This window comes from Mobula birostris, chromosome 8 (genome assembly GCF_030028105.1).
Source record: "Mobula birostris isolate sMobBir1 chromosome 8, sMobBir1.hap1, whole genome shotgun sequence".
Lineage (NCBI taxonomy): Eukaryota > Metazoa > Chordata > Chondrichthyes > Myliobatiformes > Myliobatidae > Mobula > Mobula birostris.
In genome coordinates this window covers 10,795,565-10,820,916 of record NC_092377.1, presented here as the reverse complement: position 1 = coordinate 10,820,916, position 25,352 = coordinate 10,795,565, and the positions used below count along the sequence as shown (strand labels likewise).

Sequence of the window (25,352 nt, the reverse complement as noted above, 5' to 3'; positions counted from 1 at the left end):
TGCCTGGCCTGCTGCGTTCACCAGCAACTTTGATGTGTGTTGCAACTCCATACGGTTCCTATTTAAAATCCGAGTTCATTCTAGAGTGGTGGAATTTAAACTCAGACGTCTGGATGACCAATGCCACTGCCATCCCTGCGTGTGGACCCTTTCTTTGCCAGCCATTGGATAAATCTTTTGCAGGTGCTGCCACTCGGCCGTGTTTCTGGAACACTCCAAGCTGGTGACCAGAAATGAAATGGTTCACAGATGAGAAGCGTTTGATGGTTCTGGGCCTGGACTCAATGGACTTTAGTGAGTGGAGAATCTCATAGAAACCCATCGAACACTGGAAAGCCTTGATACAGTGGATGTGGAGAGGATGTCTTCTATAGTGGGGGAGTCTGGGACCAGAGGGCACTACCTCAGAATAGAGGGACGTCCATTTAGAACAGAGATGAGGAAGAATTTCTTTAGTCAGAGGGTGGTGAATCTGTGGAATTCATTGTCACAGACGGCCGTGGAGGCCAAGTCATTGGGTATATTTAAAGTGGATGTTGATAGATTCTTGATTAATAAGGCTGTGAAAGGATACATGGAGAAGGCAGGAGAATGGGGTTGAGAGGGATTATAAATCAGCCTCGATGGAATGGCAGAGCAGACTCGATGGGTAGAATGGCCTAATTCTGCTCCTAAATCTCATTGTCTCTTTCTTTAGATTAGATTATGAGGACACGCAGTCCTCTTTTATTGTCATTTAGTAATGCATGCATTAAGAAATGATACAATATTCCTCCGGTGTGATATCACAGAAACACAGGACAGACCAAGACTGAAAAACTAACAAAAACCACATAATTATAACATATAGTTACAACAGTGCAACAATACCATAACTTGTTGAAGAACAGGCCACGGCACAGCAAAAAAGTTCAAAGTCTCTCGAAAATCCCAGATCTCATCAGATGGGAGAAGGAAGAAAACTCTCCCTGCCATGCCCGGCCACAGTCTGACTCTGAGTCATCCGAAAACTTCGAGCTCCGATCAGCCCTCCGACACCGAGTACCGAGCACCATCCCTGCCGAACGCTTCGACCCCAGCCTCGGTCGCCAGCAGCAGGCAAAGCCAGGGATTTGGGGCCTTCCCTCCAGAGATTCTCAATCGCACAGTAGCAGCGGCAGTGAACCGGGCATTTCAGGAATTTCTCCAGATGTTCCTCTGCTTCTCACGTCTGTCTCCATCAAATTAGAATTGTGCACAGCCCCTATTTAACAAATACGATATCATTTCACTGGAGAGCTGCGCGTGCTGCGTCACGCCGCCATCTTCTCCTCCCGCCTATTCTTATGTCTTATGATCTAAACAGCGACCAAAGAAGGGCTGAAGAGAGCTGGTCCACACACATCTGTACTCAGACCTTCTATATCTGCTGCATCACTGCTTGCGACAAAAACTGCACTGCAGCGGACAGGAAGGCTCGACAATGGGGTGTTAAAACTGCCCAATGCATTACCAGCACCAGCCTACCTGCCATTAAGACATATAAACAGAAAGGAGTCGGATAAAGCATCCCGCACACCCTGATTATGGACTGTTTATCCCAAGAGGCTATGCAGCATCCAAGCCAGGACCACTGGACTCAAAACAGTTACTTCCCTCAAACTGTCAGGCTAATCAACATCTCCAGCCATTAACCCACCCCACCACTACTGCATCCACATCAGCCACTTCTCTTCTCTCAGAATCCTTCACCCTCCCATGCACTGCCACTTTACACACACACTCCATACCTCATCCCTACACTGACAGTCACTGTCTTACTGTGCTTCCGTACGTCCTGCTGCTACCTAGAACAGTTCATCTTGCCAAGAGCCACTTTGTCACTTTATTATTTCCTGTCAATCTACTCTTGCACCTAGTGTCCCCCCACCCCCGGGAAGTTTTCATGTTTATTGTTTTGTGACATTGAATCACAGTGCATTTAATTTGACATTTTTGACACTGATCAACAGAAAAGACTCATGTCAAAGTGAGAACAGATTTGTACAAATTGGTCTCAATTTAAAACTATAATTAAACAAAATAATTGATGGCATAATTACTCACCACCCTTCAAGGTGTATTTAGGAGATACACCTTTGGCAGCAATAACAGCCTTGAGTCTGTGTGGATAGGTCTCTATCAGCTTTGCACATCTGGACACTGCAATTTTTCCCCATTCTTCTTTACAAAACTGCTCAAGCACTGTCAGGTTGCCAGGGGGTCGTAAGTGAACAGTCCTTTTCAATCCAGCTGCAAGTTCTCAATTGGATTGAGGTCTGACTTGACCACTCCAGGACATTAACGTTGTTGCTTTTAAGCCATTCCTGTGTAGCTTTGGCTTTACGTTTAGGGTCATTGTCTTGCTGGAAAACAAATCTTCTCCCAAGTCTTCTCTTGCAGACTGCATCAGGTTTTCCTCCAGGATTTCCCTGTATTTTGCTGCATTCATTTTACCCTCTTTCTTCCCAAGTCTTCCAGGGCCTGCAGCAGTGAAGCAACCCCACAGCATGATGCAGCCACCACCATGCTTCACAGTAGGGATACTGTGTTTTTGATGATGTGCTGTATTTGGCTTACACCAAACATAGTGTTTAGTCTGATCACCAAAAAAGCTCAATTTTGGCTTTATCAGACCATAGAACCTTCTTCCGACTGAGTTCAGAGCCTCCCACATGCCTCCTGACAAACTCTAGCCAAGATTTCATGTGGGTTATTTTCAACAGTGGCATTCTCTTTGCCACTCTCCCATAAAACTGTAACCGGTGAAGTACCCGGGCAACAGTTGTTGTATGCGCAGTCCCTTCCATCTCAGCCACTGAAGCTTGTAACTCCTCCAGACTTGTCATAGGTCTCTTGATGGCCTCTCTCACAAGTCCCCTTCTTGCACGGTCACTCAGTTTTTGAGGACGGCCTGCTCTGGGCAGATTTACAGCTGTGCCATATTCCTTCCATTTCTTGATAATTGACTTAACTGTACTCCAAGGGATATTCAGCGACTTGAAAATTTTCTTGTATCCATCTCCTGACTTGTGTTTTTCAATAACCTTTTCACAGGTTTGCTTGGAGTGTTCTTGGTGTAGCTTGATTTGCTTGGTGTAGTTTTTGCCAGGATATTGAATCACCAGCAGTTGGACCTTCCAGACACAGGTTAATTTTTACTACAATCAATTGAAGCACTTTGACTGCACACAGGTGATCTCTATTTTACTAATTATGCGACTTTTGAAGCCAATTGGCCGCACCAGTGATGATTTGGTGTGTCATATTAGAGGGTGAATACTTTTGTGTTGTATATTTGTAATTAATTTAGATTGCTTTGTAGAGATCTGTTTTTACTTTGACATGAAAGAGTCTTTTACTGTTGATCAGTGTCAAAAAAAAAAGCCAAATTAAGTCCACTGTGATTCAATGTTGTAAAACAATAAAACATGAAAACTTCTGGCGGGGGGTGTGAATACTTTTTATAGGCACTGTATACAAATACAGCCACACTCAAACAGTTACTTGTACATTGCGTTTCATAGGATTTATTTTATATTTACACTCAGTGGCTACTTTGTTAAGGATCTCCTGTACCTAATAAAATGGGCACTGAGTGCATGTTCGAGATCTTCTGCTGCTGTACCTCATCCACTTCAAAGTTCAACGTGTTGTGTGTTCAGAGATGTTTTTCTGCTCACCACTGTTGTAACATGTGATTACTTGAATTACTGTTGCCTTCCTGTCAGCTTGAACCAGCCTGGGCATTCTCGCTCTCTCTCTCATTTACAAGACATTTTCACCCACAGAACTGCCGCTCACTCTACGTTTTTTTTTGTTTCTTGCTCCATTCTCTATACATTCTAGAGACCATTGTACCTGAAAATCCCAGGAGATCAGCAGTTTCTAAGATACTCAGACCACCCCATCTGGCACCATCAATCATTCCATAGCCAAAATCACATAGATCACACTTCTTCCACATTCTGGTGTTTGGTCTGAACAACATCTGAGCCTCTTGACCATGCCTGCGTGCTTTTATGCATTGAGGTGCTGTCACCTAATTTGGTTGATTAGATGTTTGCATGAATGAAAAGGAGTCTATTCGGAGATATTTGGAGTTAGAGGCAGAGTTTCAGTGGTGCTCAGTGGTGACTCCTTCATGTCCGTCTATGAAAACAGCTTAATTTCTACCTTTGATGTCTCTCTTTTTCCTTTTCAAGGTGGATGGGCTTCTGTTGAAGACCTTGACCTGTAGCTACACTCAGACTTTGGTTCTTTGCTGTGGTGGGACCCACCGCTGAGGGCTCATAACCAGCCACTTATCGATATCTCAAGGACGAACCCAAGAACACCTTCTGGGATCCATGGTTTTGTGGCCCTGTGGACGGCTGGTTCTGAGCCAGGAAGCGGGAAGTACAGAATCAAACATCGCTATGATGATTGTACGTTCTAGTATCAATTGTTTGGCGACAATAAAGTATAAAGTACAAAGTACCACTGACTGAATTGTCACGGGTGAAAATGGAACAGCGGGAACAGCAGATCAGCTGTGGGTACTCAGCAAATCGCACACATTCTCTCTCTCGTTGGTGGCGGAGAGCTTGGGGGAAAAAGAGCAAGATGACAGACTTTTAACACCTTAAATCAGCGAGTTGTTTTGTTATGTCTCTCTTGCTGAGAAAGTGAACACTTCTGTTTCCCTTTATGGGGGGGGAGGAGGGAGAGGGAGGGGGAGAGGGAGGGGGAGAGGGAAAGGGAACCTGTGGTATGTCGAATTGTCAGGTGAATGATTAGTTTTTGTTGTACTGCTGATCATGGTCTTTACTGGGGTCTTTGCTATTGCTTGTTTGGTGGGTGGAGGGAGTTTTGTGGCAGTGGGTGGGGTGGGGTAGGATTGTTGCTTCGCTGCTTCCTGTGCATGGGGGAGCAGAGGGGGGCTTTGGGGTCCTAGGGTTTTTAACTGTCACTCATTCTTTGGGGCACTCGTCTGTTTTCGTGGATGGCTGTGAAGAACAAGAATTTCAGGATGTAAATTGCATACATTTCTCTGACAGCAAATGGAATAATTGAACTATTGAAACTACCGAGGACAGGTGTACCTAATAAAGTAGCTACTAATAGTCTGACCAGCAAAGGGTGATCCAGAGTAACAATCATTTTATTCTCCTTTACACTTAGGTACTGAAGAATGACAATAAACAACCTTAAACCTTGAATCTTCTGCCTCCCATTGAAAGGCAGAGAAGTGTGCGAAAGCCAAGTGCCATTAACATACAGGAAACTTTATGATAGCCAGCTGACAAGAGCAGACAGATAAAGGCTAACGGCACTTGCTTATAAAGGGAGACTTCCTGCGTGGGCACTTCAAGCTTTTGAAGCTCGTCGGCCAATATTGGCAGATACTCTGGTGTCAGCCTTGTTCTCCGAGCAATCTTCCCACCAGGTCTGGAGGCCAGCTGTTGTGGCTGAACCGGCTAGGGGAGAAGAGAATATGTTCCAGTAGGGATGGTTTTGGGCATAGAGAGGGGAGTTAGGGCCCAGGTTAAGGTTTAGGGACAGGGCTATGGGGAGGTTAGAGGTCAGGCCAGATTCTAAACCCGACAGCTGAACCACTCTGTCTGCGAGCAGGCGAGTCCACTGGGAAAGTTAGAGGCTGGCAAGTCCACTCAAGGTCGGAGGCCCAGAGGAAGCTTGGCGGACATTCTCTAAGAATAAACCTGATTCTGATGTGTAAATGGGAAGTTGGGAGGGAAGGAAGGGAATAGTTTGCTGTTGTTGTTTATGTGGTTCTGCTAAATGTTGTGGGCATGTTATGTTGGCATCGGAATGTATGGCAACACTCGTGGGTGGCCCTGAGCACATCCCGGGGCGTGTTGGTTACTAACCCAAACAGATGTGCTTTTTACTGATGAGAAACATAAATGAATCTGAATGTGATGACGCTCCAGCTCCTCAGCACGAACACAAAGAGTGAGAGCTGCACTGTCAGCGGGACTAACCTTCAGACCAGATGCTACGGCCACGGCACAGGAGTCTACGGGCATTTGAATCTGGTACAGCGTACGAGCACCGGAGGAACGCATAGGGTCTGGCAGCATCTGCGGTGGGAAGTAAGAACACAAGACCATTAAATATAGGGAACATAAAATTTAGGAGAAAGAGGAAATGCCAGATTGATGGTGGAGTTGGTTTATATAGGTTGGCACAACCTCAAAGGCTGGTTCTGTGCTGTACTGTCGTATGATCTACACTCACATTATTAGGGACCTGCTGCTCTGAATAAACTGGCCACTGAATGTATGTTGGAGATCTTCTGCTGCTGTAGCCCATCCACTTCATGCTTCGATATGCTGTGTACTCAGAGATGCTCTTCTGCACACCATTGGTGTAATGTGTGGTTATTTCAGTTACTGTCACTTTTCCTGTCGACTGGAACCAGTCTGGTCATTCTCCTCTGACTTCTCTCATTAGCAAACCATTTTCGCCCACAGAACTGCCGCTCACTGGATGTTTTTTGTTTCTCACACCACCTCTGTAAACTCCGGACACTGTTGTGCATGAAAATCCCAGATCATCAACAGTTTCTGACATACTTAAACCACCCTGTCTGGCAACCACAGTCAAAGTCACTTCGATCACATTTCCACCCCATTCTGATGTTTGGTCTGAACAACAACTGGACCTCTTGACCATGTCGGCATGCCTTTATGCATTGAGTTGCTGCCACATGATTGGCTAATTAGATGTCTGCAGTAACGAACAGGTGTACAGGTCTACCTAATAAAGTGGCTATCGAGTGTAGGAGTAATGATTTTGCCACAATGGCATTACTGCCAGTGATGCAATCACTGATTTCTAAGCATCCAAATTCAGAGTGTGCATCAGAAAATAGTATGGATATGCAAGGCTTTTGACTGGGATATGGGCCAAATGGGACTAGTTTAGGTAGACGCATTGGTCAGCATATACTGATTGGGCCAAAGACCCTGTTCCCCTGCTGTGTTGCACTATGAGTCTGTGTGCACTGAGTTGGCACAACTTCTCAAAAACGTTTCACTGGATTTAAGTCGTTAATGAGGCTGAACTTGGAGTATTATGGACAGTCTTGGTCACCCTGTTATAGGAAAGGTGATACAAAACTAGAAAGAGTGTGTGAAAAGATTGATCAGAATGTTCCTTGGACTTGGGGGCCCGAGTTACAAGGAGGGAATGTGAAGCTTAGGACTGGATTCCCTGGAATGTAGGGGTGACCTGATAGAGGTGTGTATAGGGTATCATGAGGGGCACAGACAGGGTGAAAGGAAATAGTCTTTTTTCCCCCAGGGAAGGGGGCTAAAAACAAGAGGGGACGGATTTAAAAGGGATTTCAGAAGCACATTCTTTACACAGAGGTCAGTGAGCACTTGGAATGAGTGATTGAGGTGAGAAAATTCACTTATTCATTAGTAATGCGCCGTGCTATATGATGGGGATGAACACGGTCTTTCCATGATTGTTCTTGGCAAACTTTTCTGCAGAAGCGGTTTGCCTTTGCCTTCTTCTGGGCAGTATCTTGACAAGCCATGTGACCCCAGCCATTACCAATAATACTCCTCAGGGATTATCTGCCTGGTGTCAGCGGTCACATAACCAGGACTTGTGATATGCACCAGTCGCTCATACAACCATCCACCACCTGCTCCCATGGCTTCACGTGACCCTGACTGGGGGAGCTATGCAGACTTTTTGCCTTGCCCAAGGGTGGTCTGCAAAGAGAAGGAGCATGAATACAGCCAAACAAAGCAGTGTTACTCTGGGGCCAAAGTGCAAAGTCGAAAGTACATTTATTATCAAAGTATGTACACTGGAAACAATCTCGAGATTTGTCTTCCCACAGTCAGCCACAAAACAAGGAAACACAATAGAACCCATTAAAAAGCCCCACACAGCGAAGATCGTCAAACACCCAATGTGAGGGGAAAAAAGAACAAATTGTGCAAACAATAAAAAAAAACAAATATCACATAGAAGTTAAACCGCAGATTTCCCGCAAGTGAGTCCACAGCCACGGACACAGTTCAGCACTGAGGCAAGTGAAGCATACAGTTCTGATGACCCCAGTACAGGAAGGATATTGAGCCTTTGGAGAGGGTGCAAAAGAGGTTTACCAGGTTGCTGGCTGGACTAAAGGGGAAGTTCTACATCGTGAGTTTGGACAAATTTGGGTTGTTTTCCCTGGAGAGTCGGAGGCTGAGGGGAGATCTGACAGTAGTTTATAAGAGGGATGAGAGCACTCGCAGTGTCTGTTTCCCAGGGTTGAAATGTCTAATACCAGAGGGCATGCCTGTAATGTGAGAGGAGGTAAATTCAAAGGAGATGTGAGGGGCAAGTTTCTGACGCAGAGAGTGGTGGGAGCCTGGAATTGTGGCAGAGGCAGATACATCAGGGACTTTTCAGAGACTAGAGTCAGGTAGATGAATGTGAGGAAAATCCAACACCAGGATTGAGCCCGGGTTACTGGAGGTTAACGGTATCCGACACCAGGATTGAGCCCGGGTTACTGGAGGTTAACGGTATCCGACACCAGGATTGAGCCTAGGTTACTGGAGGCTGACAGCATCGGAAGTCAGGATTCAGCCCAAGCTACTGGAGGTCAATAGCATCAGATGTCAGGATTGAGCCCGGGTTACTGGAGGTGCGAGTCACTGGCTCTCTAATCTGTGCCTCTTTGTACCCACTACTTAGATCTGTACGTGAGGGAGTACACCTTGCAATGTTCTGGTGAAAGAGTAGGAGGAGGAGATGATGAGACAGGATTGCTCTGTTAGGAAACTAGACAGAATGGATGAACCATTCAATGTCCTTCTGCCCTGAAGCAACCATTCCGTGCACCAATACTGCAGAAAGATTTGTCACCAGGTTGCTGATCCAATATTCTGTACAACACCTTGTTACCAGGTCAATAATGCTCAAGACTTTAGAGTCATGGAACACTACAGCACAGAAACAGGGCCATCGGCCCATCTAGTCCATAAAAAACTGCTGTTCTGCCTAGTTCCATCATTCTGCACCCGGAACATAGCACATCATATACCTCCAATCCAAGTACTTAACCAAACTTCTTGTAAATGTTGCAATTGAACACACATCTGCCACTTCCGTGGGCAGCTCATTCCACACTCGTGCCACCCCATGAGAGAAGTTTCCCCCTCAGTTTCCCTTTAAATATTTCACCTTTCACCCTTAACCTACGATCTCTAGTTCCAGTCTCACCTAACCTCAGCGAAAAAAGCCTGCTTTATATACCATCATTAGAATGGTGGGGCGGAGATACCATAAGACCATAAGACAAAGGAGCAGAAGTCAGCCATTTGGCCCATTGACTCTGCTCCACCATTTTATCATGAGCTGATCCATTCTCCATTTAGTCCCACTCCCCCACCTTCTCACCATAACCTTTGATGCCCTGGCTACTCAGATACCTATCAATCTCTGCCTTAAATACACCCAATGACTTGGCCTCCACTGCTGCCCGTGGCAACAAATTCCATAGATTCACCACCCTCTGACTAAAAAAATTTCTTCGCATCTCTGTTCTGAATGGGTGCCCTTCAATCCTGAAGTCATGCCCTGTCGTACTAGACTCCCCCACCATGGGAAACAACTTTACCACATCCACTCTGTCCATGCTTTTCAACATTCGAAATGTTTCTATGAGGTCCCCCCTCATTCTTCTAAACTCCAAGGAATACAGTCCAAGAGCAGACAAAGGTTCCTCATATGTTAACCCTCTCATTCCCGGAATCATTCTAGTGAAGATTCACCACCCTCTGACTAAAAAAATTTCTTCACATTTCTGTTCTGAATGGGCGCCCTTCAATCATTAAGTCATGTCCTCTCGTACTAGACTCCCCCACCATGGGAAACAACTTTGCCACATCCACTCTGTCCATGCCTTTCAACGTTCGAAATGTTTCTATGAGGTCCCCTCTCATTCTTCTAAACTCCAAGGAATACAGTCCAAGAGTGGACAAAGGTTCCTCATATGTTAACCCTCTCATTCCCGGAATCATTCTAGTGAATCTTCTCTGTACCCTCTCCAATGTCAGCACATCCTTTCTTAAATAAGGAGCCCAAAACTACCCACAGTACTCCAAGTGAGGTCTTACCAGCGCCTTATAGAGCCTCAACATCACATCCCTGCTCCTATACTCTATTCCTCAAGAAATGAATGCCAACATTGCATTCGCCTTCTTCACCACCGACTCAACGTGGAGGTTAACCTTAAGGGTATCCTGCACGAGGACTCCCAAGTCCTGTTGCATCTCAGAACTTTGAATTCTCTCCCCATTTAAATAATAGTCTGCCTGTTTATTTCTTCTACCAAAGTGCATGACCATACACTTTACAACATTGTATTTCATTTGCCACTTCTTTGCCCATTCTGCCAATCTATCCAAGTCTCTCTGCAGACTCTCTGTTTCCTCAGCACTACCGGCCCTCCACCTATCTTTGTATCATCAGCAAACTTAGCCACAAAGCCATCTATTCCATAATCCAAATTGTTGATGTACAACGTAAAAAGAAGTGGCCCCCAACACAGACCCCTGTGGAACACCACTGGTAACCGGCAGCCGACCAGAATAGGATCCCTTTATTCCCACTCTCTGTTTCCTGCCAATCAGCCAACACCCTATCCACGTATGTAACTTCCCTGTAATTCCACGGGCTCTTATCTTGTTAAGCAGCCTCATGTGTGCCACCTTGTCAAAGGCCTTCTGAAAATCTAAATATACAACATCCACTATATCTCCCTTGTCTATCCTACTTGTAATTTCCTCAAAAAATTGTAATAGGTTTGCCAGGCTGTAATATGTCTCTACCAAAGGAGGTGAAAGGTACTCCATCCCTCCAGTAGGCTGCAGGTCACCCTTAAACAGGGTGTAGTACCTGCTTAGCCCAAACCACCAAACAGGGTCACATGAAGCCATGGGAGTGGGTGGTGGATGGTTGTACGAGCAGCTGGTGCATATCACAAGCCCTGGTTATGCGACCACTGACGTCAGGCAGACAATCTCTGAAGAATATTGATAATGGCTGGGGTCACCTGTCTTATAAGTACACTGCCCAGAAGAAGGCAATGACAAACCACTTCTGCGGAAAGATATGTCGAGAACAATCACGGTCAAAAGACTATGATCGCCCACACCATACAACATGGCACACAGTGATGATGGTACCCCTGACAATTTTGTATAACTGTATCAAATCACCCCTCATTCATCTGCGCTCCAGATAATAAAGTTCTAGCCTATTCAACTTTTTTTGTTTAACTCAGATCCTCAAGTCCTGGCAGCATCCTTGTAAGTTTTCTCTGTATTCTTTCAATCTTACTTGTATCTTTCCTTTAGGTAAGTAACCAGAACTGCACACAATACTGCAAATTAGGCCATACGAGTGTCTTGTACAACTTTAACATTACAATCCATCTGCTGTACTGAATACTCTGATTTATGAAGGCCAATGAGCCAAAAGTTCTCTTTACAACCCTATCTACCTGTGACGCCACTTTCAAAGGATTATGAATCTGTATTCGCAGTTGCCTTTGTTCTACCACACTCCTTGGGGACCTAGCACTCAATGTGCAAGTCCCGTCCTGGTTGCTCACCCAAGTGCAACACGTCACACTCATCTGCATTAATTCCACCTGTCATTTTTCAGTCCATTTCTTCCATCTGGTCCAGATCCCTGGGCAAGTTTTGATGGTCTTCCTCACTGTCCACTGCGCCCCCAGTCTTGGTGTCATCTGCAAATCTGCTGATCCAGTTTACCATCCAGATTGTTGATAGTCACAAGAGGTACGAGAGATGCAGGAAAACTAGAGCAATGCACACAATGTGCTGGAGGAGCTCAGCAGGTCAGGCAGCATCTATGGATGGGAATGAACAGTCGAGACCCTTCATCAAGATTGGACTGGAAGGCGGAAGAAGTCAGAATCATTGATCTGTTTTCCCTGCAATCACGTTAACACCATTTGAACCTTGTATTCCTTTACTTTGAACTTTAATCCCCCTACAAGAGTTAAATTTAACTGGACACAAAAGTAATTACCACCGTATATTTTATTTTCACTGAACGCCAAATACACACATTTTCCAAAAGGGTTCTCCCACCCACCCCCCCACTCAACCCCAACCCCAACCCCAGAATACCCCTTTCTCCCCCAGACATCTCCTTGTATATTTCTTTTAATGACAGTTCTGTGCTTTTAATCAAGCTCTTTGTTAATGTCTTTACTGTACAATAAAGTGTAATAACAGGAAAACATGGCGACAGTGTCAGTTTACACAGAAAATGCACAGACAGCTCACTTTAAATATACAATATGTACAAATTTTTGGAATGTATTCTTTTCTGTCTTTGCTAATATATCAAGCACATACACAAAAAAACATATTCACTTATAAGTTTAAAATATCTCTTAAAGTGATTTTTTGTCTTAAACCATCATATTTAAAGTTCTAAAATGATGCACATATCCCAGATACAATTTATTTAATGCTAAACAGTACTATATTTAAAAAACACTAATAATCTCTTCATTTATAATGAATACAGCAACAATCTGGATTAAAAATTTAACTCAAATGATTACATCATACGCAAGATCAGTTTTCAATTTTTTTAAGTGCATAATCACCGTACTTTATTTTCTTTCAATATATAAAAAAAGTAGTAGGCATCACCATCTTGACCCCAACTTCAACAACTAAATTATGCCCCGGATAAGTCATTATAAAAGGAGCCATATTAAATCATTTTTTGTGTGTTCTAATCACCACGGTCAAAATCGGATTTAACTCTGAGCAGGACAGGTAAACTGGGAGGAGGAAATGACATGGGGGAATGGGAGCATTATATATTTTTTTATTTCTTCAATTTCCATGGATATGCTTGTCGCCGTCAAGGCCTGAATCGGTCTCCAATTCCTAATTGACCTCTCCTTCCCCCCCCCCCCCCCCAGAAGGTGGGGGTGAGCCTGCTTCCTGAAGCGAATGCTGTGACCCTTCTGATGAAGGTGCAGATAGCGAGGGTGTTCCAGGATTTCGACCCCGGGAAGATGAAGGACAGCCAATGCTTCTCGTGTTCTCAATATTACTTATTATTATTGTTTTTAGTATTTGCACAGTGTGTCTTCTTTTGCACAATGGTTGTCTGTTCATCTTTGTGCGTGCTTTTCAATTGATTCTTTTGTGTTTCTTTGTATCTCGCATGACCGAAGAAAATGAATCTCAGGATAGTATACGGTGACATATCCGTACTTTGATAATAAATATACTTTGAAGGCAATAGAAAGTCCAGATGGTATTGTGACTTGGACGTGGAGATGGAATTCCAGGATTTAGACCCACCAATCATGATGAAGAAGCAGGGATATATTTCCAAGGTCTCCTACCTAGAGGGAAACCTGTGAGTACATTTATTATAGTTCGGACATTAAATGTATATTTTTTGATATTTAGAGATACAGCACAGTAACAGGTCCTTCCAACAAAAAGCCTGCTCTATCCAGTTACACCTGTGTGACCAATTAACCTACTAACCCTTTCATTTTTGGGGTGTGGGAGGAAACCAGAGCAGACCGGGGAAGCCCACACAAATGAAAGGACAATACAAACCCCTTACAGACAGTGGCAGGAATTGAACTCGGGCCGCTGGCTCTGTAAAGCGTTGTGCTACCATGCATCCAACAGATTAATGACCTGGCTCTCCGGTGGGTTTCTGAAGGTAGGGAGAGAAAGGTATCCTTCATCCTCTCTCGGCCAGCCCGCCAAAGCTCCAAGGACGAGGAGGGTTGGAAGCAAAACTCATGTTGGGAAGAACGGTCTTGGTGGTCTTACAGAGACCTCCCTGTAGCACCTAGTCCCCGAAGGCAGCTGTACGAGAGGATCAGGACTCTCTCTGGCATAGAGGCATTATGATACAGATGACGGGGGGGAAAGAGAGAGAGAGAGAGAGAAAGAAAGAGATCTGGGAACATAAAGATATAAACTAGAGTAACTGACACAAAATGGTGGAGGAACTCAGGTGTGGAGGAACTCAGAAGGTATGGAGAGGAGCGAATAGTTTCTGGCCAAGACCCTTCATCAGGACTGGAAAGGAAGGGGGAAGCAGCCATGGGGGGGGCACTGGAGTACAAGCTGGCAGGTGATAGGGAAGGTGGGTGGTGGAGGAGGTATGACTTGAGAAGCTGGGAAGTGGTAGGCAGAAGAGGTACAAGGCCGAAGGAGGATAGTGGACCGTGGAAGGAAGGGAAGAAGGAGGGGAACCAGAGGGAGGTGATGGGCAGGTGAGGAGAAAAGAAGGGGGGAGAGGAGAAAAAAAAATAGGGAATGGGAATAGAGAGATAGGGGAGGAGAGAGAAATTACCATAAGTTCGAGAACTCAACATTCATGCCATCAGGTTGGAGGCTACCCAGATGGAATATGAGGTGTTACTCTCCCAGCCCAAGTGATTGGGCCCAAAATGCTGACTGTTTATTCCCCTCCATAGATGTTGCCTGATCTGCTGAGTTCCTCTAGCATTGGTGTGTGTGTGTGTGTGTGTGTGTGTGTGTGTGTGTGTGTGTGTGTGTTTGTTTGTTTGTTTGTTTGTTTGTTTGTTTGTTTGTTTGTTTGTTTTATTCTGGATTTCCACATCTGCAGAAACTCTTACCCAGGTGTTACTGAATCCATCACATTCAAAGGGATCAGATTTGGTTTGGAGACTGTTTCTCTCCCTCTCATCATCTCACCTGGTATCAATATCGAAAGGAAATTGGATGGGTGTTCAGGACAATGCAATGAATTAGACTGTGAAGTGATCAATGGCTCTGGGTACAATGGCGGTGCTCACGTTTCAAGACCTTAGCAGCAAGATTACTACAGCATACAATTCTCATGCTTCATATGAGAGGCGTCTACACTGGGGGAGGGGGAGGGGAAAGGGGAAAATGCATTTGCAATTTATAAAACAAAAATAATAAATATTAGTATCACAGAATCATTTTTGCTGTACACAAGAGTAGTTCAATTGTATAAAAATACCTTATTAGTGCAAGCTCACGTGTGTAACGATATCCCAACCCACTCACCTCTGACCCAGAGGAAACAAAAATATACCGTTTCAGATAAATCATTCACATTATTTAAGACAAGACCCACGCCCGGCCACCCCAAACCCCACCAAGTGCTCAAAAGAGAAAACAGTACAATTCTTAAGCAGGTACACAATGTTTAAAATATGTACAAATTCTCCCTTTCTGTCGATTTGCATACAGATACAAGCATCAATAAAAGGCACGAAATATTTGCAACATTGAAGAAAAATACATGACAGGACAATAAAAGTAAGCTTGCGAGTTAATTTTGGTCAGGATTTTGTTTTGTTTTGAAACAAACAGAAAATATCTCCGCCGAGTTTTTTTTTGCGAGGTCAGGGTGGATCATGGACGGAGGTCGAAGTGACTGACGCGGGTGCCCGCCAACCCTCCTCACTGGCCACCATCCCCAAAAACCCTTTCACGCCATTGTCACGGGTACTGAGTTCCAACGCACCCCTGTTCTGTGTTTTCAGGGTCTGTTGTCCAGCGGGCTCCTCATCTCCGAGGGGGTCCTCGGCGTGTTGGCGACCAGGAGGAGGTCGATTCTTCAGGACGGGAGGAAGGGAGTGAGACCCACTGAGTTGCTCACCGCTCACCTCAGGTTGACGGAGCCGCTCGGAGCCTCCTTGCACCTGCCCCTCATGCCTAGTCCACCTGGGGGCGTGGCGCAAACAACCGTGCGGGGTTTAGGAGGCTGGAAGGAGCCTGGTCTTCCAGGGTGCATCCCTCATCACTGGCCTCCCTCTCTGTGGGCAGGGGCGGCCCCTCAGGGGTGCTGGACCCAGGCGGCGAGACGGCCATCGGGGAGGGCGCGGGCCCCTCCTCCGCCTTGGAGATGATGTCCATCCCCTTGATGCTCTCAATCACGCAGTGGGTGGCCTCGTCGATGCCGCTCTCCTCCCTCCGCCTGCCGCGCCGGGAGGGCCGGGGTGCCGGCGGGGTCCCGGGGAAGGCTGGGGCTGCCGACTGCACCATCTGGATGCCCCCGATCGGGATCATGTGGTAGGGGGCCCTGGCCTGCTGCTGGGAGTGCAGGGGCAAGTGGGTGAAAAGGCAGCCTGGCTGAGGCTCAGGGTGGAGGGAGTGGCTCTGGTCTCGCTGGGCGTTGTCCGAGGCGAACCAGGGCCATGGCGGTGGCCTGCTCCCATCGTACACATTCTGCCGGGATTGTCTCTGTGAGGGGGAAGAAAAAAGATGAACAGATTCAAACACCAAACACTGATAATTTGGCTTGTCCTGCTTTACAGATGCACCACTTATAAAAAAGCATCCAATGTACATTCATCACGGCTTGATATTACAACTGCTCTGTCAGTAACTGCAGAGACCTTTGGACACACAGAAACCAGCCTCCCCCCATGTTTCCTGTGGAGATACCTCTTGCTGCCTCAGTGACCCCTGACCCCTGATGTTCTCTCTTCTCCCCACACCCAGAAGTCTGAAAGCATATACCACCAAGCAACCATCCCGTTGCTAGAACACTAGATGGACTCTTGCTCTCACAGCATGGTAGCGTAGTGGGTAGCTCAACACTTTATGATGTCAGCCAGAGATTGGGGTTCAATAGCCCCCCACTGCTTGTAAGGAGTTTCGAGATTTAGATTCCTCCCACATTGAAATAAAGTAAGGGTTAGAGTTAGTAAGTCGTGGGCATGCTACGTTGGCGCCAGAAGCCTGGCACAATTGCCCTCCAGCACAGTCCTCGCTGATGTGAAATGACGCATCTCCCTCTGCCTTCCAGTGTTTCGATGTGTATTTGACAAATCAAGGTAATCTATCCGTCCAATTACAATCTGTCTTGTCGCGGCCGTATTGTCTGCCTGCACCGCACTTTCTCTATAACTGTAAGATACTTTACTCTGCATCCTGTTATTGCTTTTCCTCTGTGCACTGTTGCTGGGAAATGATCTGTGTGGATGGTAGACAAAACGAGGTTTTTCACTGTGCCTTAACACAGTGTGACAATTTCCAGTTACAAAGACGTGTAAACAGGCAACGCAGTAAAGGATTTTGATGTAGAGATAAAGCATGGTAACAGACCTTTCTATCCCATGGAGCTCTCCCCGTCCAATTACACCCATGTGACCAATTAATCTACAAACTCGTATGTCTCTGGACTGTGGGGGGAACCAGGAGCACCCAGCGGAAACCCATGCCGTCACGGGGAGAACATACACTCTCCTTACAGACAGCAGCAGAATTGAACCCAGATTGTTGGTGCCGCCATAGCGCTATGCAAACTGCTCAGCTACTCTGCCGCCCCAACATGGGCCTAGTGCAGGCATGTGTAGGTAGTTTGGATGGGACAGGTTAGCATGGATGTGTTGGGCTGAAGGGCCTGGTTCTGTGCTAGTCAAGGCTCTATAATCTGCGGACTTGCAAGTCTTTGGGCTGTGGGGAGAAACCGGAGACCCCAGAGGAAGCCCATGCCAGCACGGGGAGAACATGCAAACTTCACAGAGAAACAGAGTTGCAAGACCAAACTTGGGTTGCTGGGACTGTAGCACTGTACTGCCTCATTTGGCCTGAAGTGACATAACTGGGTGCAAAATATATTTAGTGATACACCATGGAGTCGGCCTTCCCAAACCTTCCAACCGCACCATCCCAGCAACCCCCAATTTAAACTAATCTAATCTCAGGACAATTTACAATGCCCAATTAACCTACCCGGTATGTCTTTGGACAGTGGGAGGAAGCCGCAGCATCTGGGGAAAGTCCACGCATTCCACGTGGAGGATGTACAGACCATGCTAACTGCTACCATGGCACCCTCAGGAGCTATTGACTCGAGACAGGACAATGGAGGTTGTTTCGAGCATCTTGTTACAGTCTATAGCTTGCTCCCTCTCTCACACATATTCCAACAAACCTATTGGAAACTGCTGTTCTTTTTACTAATGCTTTTTATAAGATTTGTACTTTTTAACAAACTCATGAATTTTTCACACACAATGGCAGAAAGCGGTATAGCAGTTAAACTAACGATTTATCACCTCCCTCAATTTTCATTGGCTAAGTACTAGCACATCACCCACATGATGTAATTGTTTTAATTATGTAGCCTATCATTATCTAAGGAATTTCATTACCTTATCAATAAAAGTTTTCAGAAGCACCATTCTTTGGCCTTATACCCCTTAATGTTAATTCCCCACTTAGCACCTTTCCCAGCTCTATATTTAGTTTGCTTAGTATTTGTACGTTTTCTGTACTCTAAAATAAACTGAAGTCTTGGAATTAAGACCACTCATCATCCCTGACTCCTGGAAGAATCCTAAGGATCACAAATTAGACAGAGATCCAACAAACTTTAGAATACAAGTTGCTATCTATTAGTGATCAAACTCACCAGGTTCATCTCTGAATTCTGCATATACTGGCCCATTACATATTCACCCTGGAAAGAACCTCTCTGCGGCGAAGTTCCCCTAATCAATGGCATGTGCCTCCGTTCCTTGTAATCCCTCCTGGGGGAGAGCTCCCTTCTTGGGGATACATCCTTTGCGGGCGAGACCTGCCTTGGTGACAAAATCTCTCTCCTCGGGAGGAAGTGGCGGCCCGGGGAGGCATCTCTCTTCGGAGACCACTCGGTCAGGTGGGTCTCCCTCTTTGGAGACCGGTGCCTCAGAGGCGATATCTCTCGTCTCGGAGACAGGTGCGGCCTGGGTGAGAGATCCCTTCTCGGAGACAGGTACCTGCGAGACGTCGGTGACACCTCCCTCCCCGGTGATCCCTCGTACGCTGGCGAGGGTAGAGTGCTCGAGCTGGTATCTCCTGAAGGGGACATCTCTCTGGAGCTGTCCTCTCGTGAAGACCCATCTTCGGTCTGCGCCATCCAAAGGCCAGTTGTGGAAGGGATGTCCAATCTGTCTCTATACTCCATCGAATCCATCAATCTGTTGTGAAAATGTCTCTGATTTTCCATCAGTGGCAATCCTGCCTGAGAATAAGTGGTGGGCACTAGCTGAGTCACTTGGATCCTCGGTACTGAGGCGAGGTAACTCATGAGGGAAGACTGATTGTTTGAGTGGGTGACATCAAATGTGGAGACTGAGGCAATGCTAAATGTGCCAGAGGCAGGCTTGGAACTACGGGTTGAGGGGCTGCTACTCCGAGATCTTGTGGTCGGCGTGCTGTCGCCTTGCCGCTCATCTTCATCGTCGTCATCATCATCTTCGTCTTCGTCTCCCTCCTCCTCAGCTCCATCGGTGTCCTCGGGATCAGAGAACTGGTGACGCACCGGCACTTCACTCAGGGTGTCTTTCTCCGTCTCATCTGGCATTCCTGCAGTGAAGGGAAGCAGAGGTTGAGGAAGAGGTTTGCATACGTTCGGACTTACTGAGAAAAAATATCAATAAGGTTGAAAGAGTGCACAGAAAACTAAGAAGGATGTTGCCTGATCGCTCGAGGACCTGAATTATGGGGCAAGTTGAATAGATTAGGACTTTATTTCTTGGAGTGGAGGAGAATGAGGGGAGATTTGATATAGGTATGCAAAATCATGAGGGGTATAGATAGGATAAATGCAAGCAGGCTTTTTACACTGATGTAAACATTATCATCTTGGGCCAACGGTTTTACATGTACACCTGTACTTTTATCGTCAGTCTTACTGGGATGTTTGATAACATCAATCTTCAGAGAGCTTAAGCTGAGGTATTTTACCAAAGTTGACACCATCTACCAGAAGGAAACACGAATAACAATAACAACCCCTGATCTCTAGAACTACAACTAGAGGGCACAGGTTAAGAGTGAGGGGTGACATATTTAAAAGGAAGCTGAGGGGGGAACTTCTTCACTCAGAGGGTGGAGAGAGTGTGGAATGAGCTGCCAGTGCAAGTGACTGATGTGGGTTTAATTGCAACATTTAAGAGGACATGGCATGACATAAGCACATGGATGGGAGCACATGGGTGGAGGGGTATGGAGGGCTATGGTCCAGGCACAGGTCAATGGAAGTAGGCAGAAAACCAGGTTGGCTAGATGGGCCAAAGTCCTGCCTTGGTGCTATAGTGCTCTGTGAGTCAATGTACACAGTGGGTTTTCAGATCACAATAGAGTCACATCGCACGGATCTCGACTAGGCTATCAATAAGGTCCAAAGCCTGGGCCTCTGTACCTCCCACTGCAACTGGATCCTTGACTTGCTCATTGGAGGACCACAGTCTGTGCAGAATAGAAATAACATCTCCTCCTTGTTGACAATCAACACCTCAAAGATGCAGGTTTAGCCCACTGCCCTACTCTCTCTACACTCTGTGGCCCAGCACAGCTCAAATCCCACCTATAAATTTTCCCTCGACACAACGATCGGAGGCAGAATTTCAGATGGGCACAAGGTGGTGTTCAGAAGCCTGAAGTCACACACTCAACATTTTAGTTACAGGTTTTTCTCCTCTGCCATCTGATTTCCGAATGGAAAACGACCCACGTACACACCCCATCAAAACTTGTGTTCTCTTTTTGCGGCTACTTATTTAATTTATATGTATACATACTGTATATTTCCTATTGTAATTTATAGTTTTTTTATGTTGTATTGCAATGTACTGCTGCCACAAAATAACATATTTCATGACACATACCAGTGATATTAAACCTGATTCTGTTTTACATTTGTAATTAGTTCAGATCTGTTTTCACTTTTACACGGAAGAGTCTTTTTCTGTAGATCAGTGTCAAAAAAAAGCCAAATTAAATCCGTTGTGATTCTATGTTGTAAAACAATAAAACATGAAACTTCCAAGGGGAGGTGAAAATTTTATATAGGTACTGTATATAGGGTGAATGCACACAGTCTTTTTCCTAGGAATGGGGAAATCAAAAACTACAGGTGTAAGGTGAGGGAGATCTGAGGGATATGTTTTTCACACAGAGGGTAGAGGCTGTAAAGAACGAGATGCATGAGGAAGTGGTGTAAGTGAGCACAATCACAACAATTCAAAGATAGTTGGACAGGGCCATGGATAGGAAAGATTTAAATGGGCCAGTGTCAAATTGGCCGCTTGTTCTGGCCACTATTGAGCACATCTACAAGGAGTGCTGTCGCAGAAAAACAGCATCCATCATCAAGGACCCCTCACCATCCAGGCCATACTCTCTACTCGCCGCTGCCGCTGGGAAGGAATTACAGGAGCCTCAGGTCCAACACCACCAGCTTCAGGAAAAATTATTATCCCTCAGACATCAAGTTCTTGAACCAAAGGGGATAGCTTCACTCAACTTCACTCATCTCAACACTGAATTGTTCCCACAACCTATGGACTCACTTTCAAGGACTCTTCAACTCATTTTCTTGATATTTAGTGTTTGTTTATTTATTTATTTATTTATTTATTATTATTTTGTTTATTTTGTATTTGCATAGTTTGTTGTCTTTAGCACGTTGGTTGTTTATACACTTTACCATGTTCTGTTTTTCATTGATTCTGTTGTGTTTCTTTGTACTTACTATGAATACCCTCAAGAAAATGAATCTCAGGGTAGTACATTGTGACATATACAGTACTTTGAAAATAAATTTAATTAGACCTTTGGTTGGTATGGATGATTTGGACTGACAGTCTTGCTTCCATGCTGTATGACTGTAAGACCTGTTACTAATCTCCTCTCCCAAAGGAAGTGACATCTATTCTTACTCCTTAAAGTAACACCAATGAGAGGGAACTTGATGATGGTGAGGACAATATGAGTGAGGTTGATGTTCTGGAGCATGCTGATATTAAGGGAGAGGAGGTGTTGGAGTTGTTAAAATACATTAGGACAGATAAGTCCCCGGGGCCTGACGGAATATTCCCCAGGCTGCTCCACGAGGCGAGAGAAGAGATTGCTGAGCCTCTGGCTAGGATCTTTATGTCCTCGTTGTCCACGGGAATGGTACCGGAGGATTGGAGGGAGGCGAATGTTGTTCCCTTGCTCAAAAAAGGTAGTAGGGATAGTCCGGATAATTATAGACCAGTGAGCCTTACGTCTGTGGTGGGAAAGCTGTTGGAAAGGATTCTTAGAGATAGGATCTATAGGCATTTAGAGAATCATGGTCTGATCAGGGACAGTCAGCATGGCTTTGTGAAGGGCAGATCGTGTCTAACAAGCCTGATAGAGTTCTTTGAGGAGGTGACCAGGCATATAGATGAGGGTAGTGCAGAGGATGTGATCTTTATGGATTTTAGTAAGGCATTTGACAAGGTTCCACATGATAGGCTTATTCAGAAAGTTAGAAGGCATGGGATCCAGGGAAGTTTGGCCAGGTGGATTCAGAATTGGCTTGCCTGCAGAAGGCAGAGGGTGGTGGTGGAGGGAGTACATTCAGATTGGAGGATTGTGACTAGTGGTGTCCCACAAGGATCTGTTCTGGGACCTCTACTTTTCGTGATTTTTATTAACGACCTGGATGTGGGGGTAGAAGGGTGGGTTGGCAAGTTTGCAGACGACACAAAGGTTGGTGGTGTTGTAGATAGTGTAGAGGATTGTCAAAGATTGCAGAGAGACATTGATAGGATGCAGAAGTGGGCTGAGAAGTGGCAGATGGAGTTCAACCCGGAGAAGTGTGAGGTGGTACACTTTGGAAGGACAAACTCCAAGGCAGAGTACAAAGTAAATGGCAGGATAATTGGTAGTGTGGAGGAGCAGAGGGATCTCGGGGTACATGTCCACAGATCGCTGAAAGTTGCCTCACAGGTGGATAGGGTAGTTAAGAAAGCTTATGGGTTGTTAGCTTTCATAAGTCGAGGGATAGAGTTTAAGAGTCGCGATGTAATGATGAAGCTCTGTAAAACTCTGGTTCGGCCACACTTGGAGTATTGTGTCCAGTTCTGGTTACCTCACTATAGGAAGGATGTGGAAGCATTGGAAAGGGTACAGAGGAGATTTACCAGGGTGCTGCCTGGTTTAGAAAGTATGGATTATGATCAGAGATTAAGGGAGCTAGGGCTTTACTCTTTGGAGAGAAGGAGGATGAGAGGAGACATGATAGAGGTGTACAAGATAATAAGAGGAATAGATAGAGTGGATAGTCAGCGCCTCTTCCCCAGGGCACCACTGCTCAATACAAGAGGACATGGCTTTAAGGTAAGGGGTGGGAAGTTCAAGGGGGATATTAGAGGAAGGTTTTTTACTCAGAGAGTGGTTGGTGCGTGGAATGCACTGCCTGAGTCAGTGGTGGAGGCAGAGACACTAGTGAAGTTTAAGAGACTACTAGACAGGTGTATGGAGGAATCTAAGGTGGGGGCTTATATGGGAGGCAGGGTTTGAGGGTCGGCACAACATTGTGGGCCAAAGGGCCTGTACTGTGCTGTACTATTCTATGTTCTATGTTCTAAATCCCAAGCTCACTGGCTGGGACCCCAAAACTATTGTTCTGCATTTTCAAATGATGCTCCGCACTCCCATTCTCGCCACCACTGTTCACAGCAATGCACCACCAAGCTTTGGCTAGTGAATACACTACCCAGCTCCTGAGTCCGTGATCAGGCCCCAGACTACCAGCCCTCTCAAGCCCTAGACACAGCAGCTGTTGTTAAGCACAGAGCAAGGAGGCCATGAACCAATATGTCGGAATGGGAATGAGAATCGGAATCCATAGATGCTAACAGACTTGCTGAGTTCTTCTGGCATTTTCGAACATAGAACCCAACAGCATCATCAATGTAGATCATCACACTGGATATTGAAACCCATTGCAAGATGGAAATTTGCATTCCGATTGGGATTAATATTTGAAATGAAGTGGCAGGGTTGTAGGTAAAAGGAGAGGACATCTTGGATATTTCCCCACAACGACTACACCAGTTTCGACAGGCTGAATGGCTTCTGTCCAGAGCAACAAGGAAATTTGTCATTACTTGCCTGTCTCCTCTGTGTCGGTGCTGTACATGCATGTTATCGTTATACCCAGTTCCAAACACTTCTTGGTGTGAGCCTTCGATTTCATGTGTTTTGTTAAGTTTCCTAGACAGAGGAATCGAAAACACAGGGTTAACTATAGGACATAAAGTTCAAAGTACCATTACTACCAAGGTATGTAGATGACATAAGACCACATGAAATAGGAGCAGAATTGGGCCATTCAGCCCATCGAGTCTGCTCCGCCATTCCATCATGGCTGAGCCCAGATCGCACTCAACCCCATACACCTGCTTTCTTGCCATATCCTGAGACGCCCTGACTGATCAGGAAACTATCAACTTCCGCCTTAAATATACGCATGGACTTGGCCTGCACTGCAGTCTGTGGCAGAGCAATCCACAGATTCACTACTCTCTGACTAAAAGAATTCCTCCTTACCTCTGTTCTAAAAGGTCACCCCTCAGATTTGAGGCTGTATCCTCTAGTTCTGGATACCCCCACCATAGGGATCATCCTCTCGACATCCACTCTATCTAGTCCTTTGAACATATACACAAGAGATTTTGCAGTTGCTGGAAATCTAGAGAGACACACACAAGCACCGTGAGGCACCATGGTGGTACAGCAGTGAGTGTGATGCTATTACAGTGAGAGGTGTCAGAGAGCGGACATGTTCTCTGTATGTCCTCCCTGTGGAATGCGTGGCCTGCTCTGGTTTCCTCCCACAATCCAAAAACGCACAGGGAAGGTTAACTGGTCACTGTAAATTGTCCGGTGATTAGGCTGGGATGAAATCGGGGTTGTCGGGGGTTGCTGGGCACTGCAGCTCGAAGGGCCGGAAGGGACTGTCCGGACCTGTATCTCTAAATAAAACCCTGTAGGATCTCAGCAGGTCAGCAGCATCCACGGGAAGGTAGACAGAGTGTGAGTCCTGATGAAGGGTCTCGGCCCAAAACGTCGTCTCTTTATTCCTTTCTGTGCTTGCTGCTTCACCCGCTGAGTTCCTCCTGCACTTTGTGTGTTATACATGATCATATACTACACTGACATGAATTGCAAAGAGTCCTTGAAAGTGAGCCCATAGGTTGTGGGATCATTTCAGAGTTGTGGTGAGTGAAGTTATCCATGCTGGTTGTGGGGCAATGACTGCTCCTGATGCTGGAGGTGTGGGCTTCTGTGTCTCTTGCAACAGCACAGTGCAGGAATAGGTCCTTCAGACAACAGCGTATGTAATCAATTACATTTAGTAATCAATTAATCAATTAGTAACCAATTAATCCCTTCTGCCTGCACAATGTGATGAACTTCCATTTCCTGCACATCCCTGTGTCCAACAGCCTACTCAATGCAGCTGGCATATTTGACCCCACTGCTCCC

General features: G+C 45.8%; 1 protein-coding gene across 4 annotated transcripts in view; it reads right to left on the bottom strand.

The window, feature by feature from the left end:
• Positions 1 to 12,196: 12,196 nt before the first annotated feature.
• The window catches only part of hivep2a (HIVEP zinc finger 2a), a 258,561-nt gene continuing 245,405 nt past the window's right edge, over positions 12,197 to 25,352 (bottom strand). For all 4 annotated transcript variants that reach the window (XM_072264780.1, XM_072264783.1, XM_072264782.1 and 1 more), the window contains 3 exons: positions 23,976 to 24,077; positions 18,478 to 19,412; positions 12,197 to 16,298 (listed from right to left, as the gene is read on the bottom strand). In XM_072264780.1, coding sequence (XP_072120881.1) covers positions 15,771 to 16,298; positions 18,478 to 19,412; positions 23,976 to 24,077 — 1,565 coding nt within the window. In that variant the 3' untranslated portion in view covers positions 12,197 to 15,770. The remainder of the gene's footprint in view (positions 16,299 to 18,477; positions 19,413 to 23,975; positions 24,078 to 25,352) is intronic.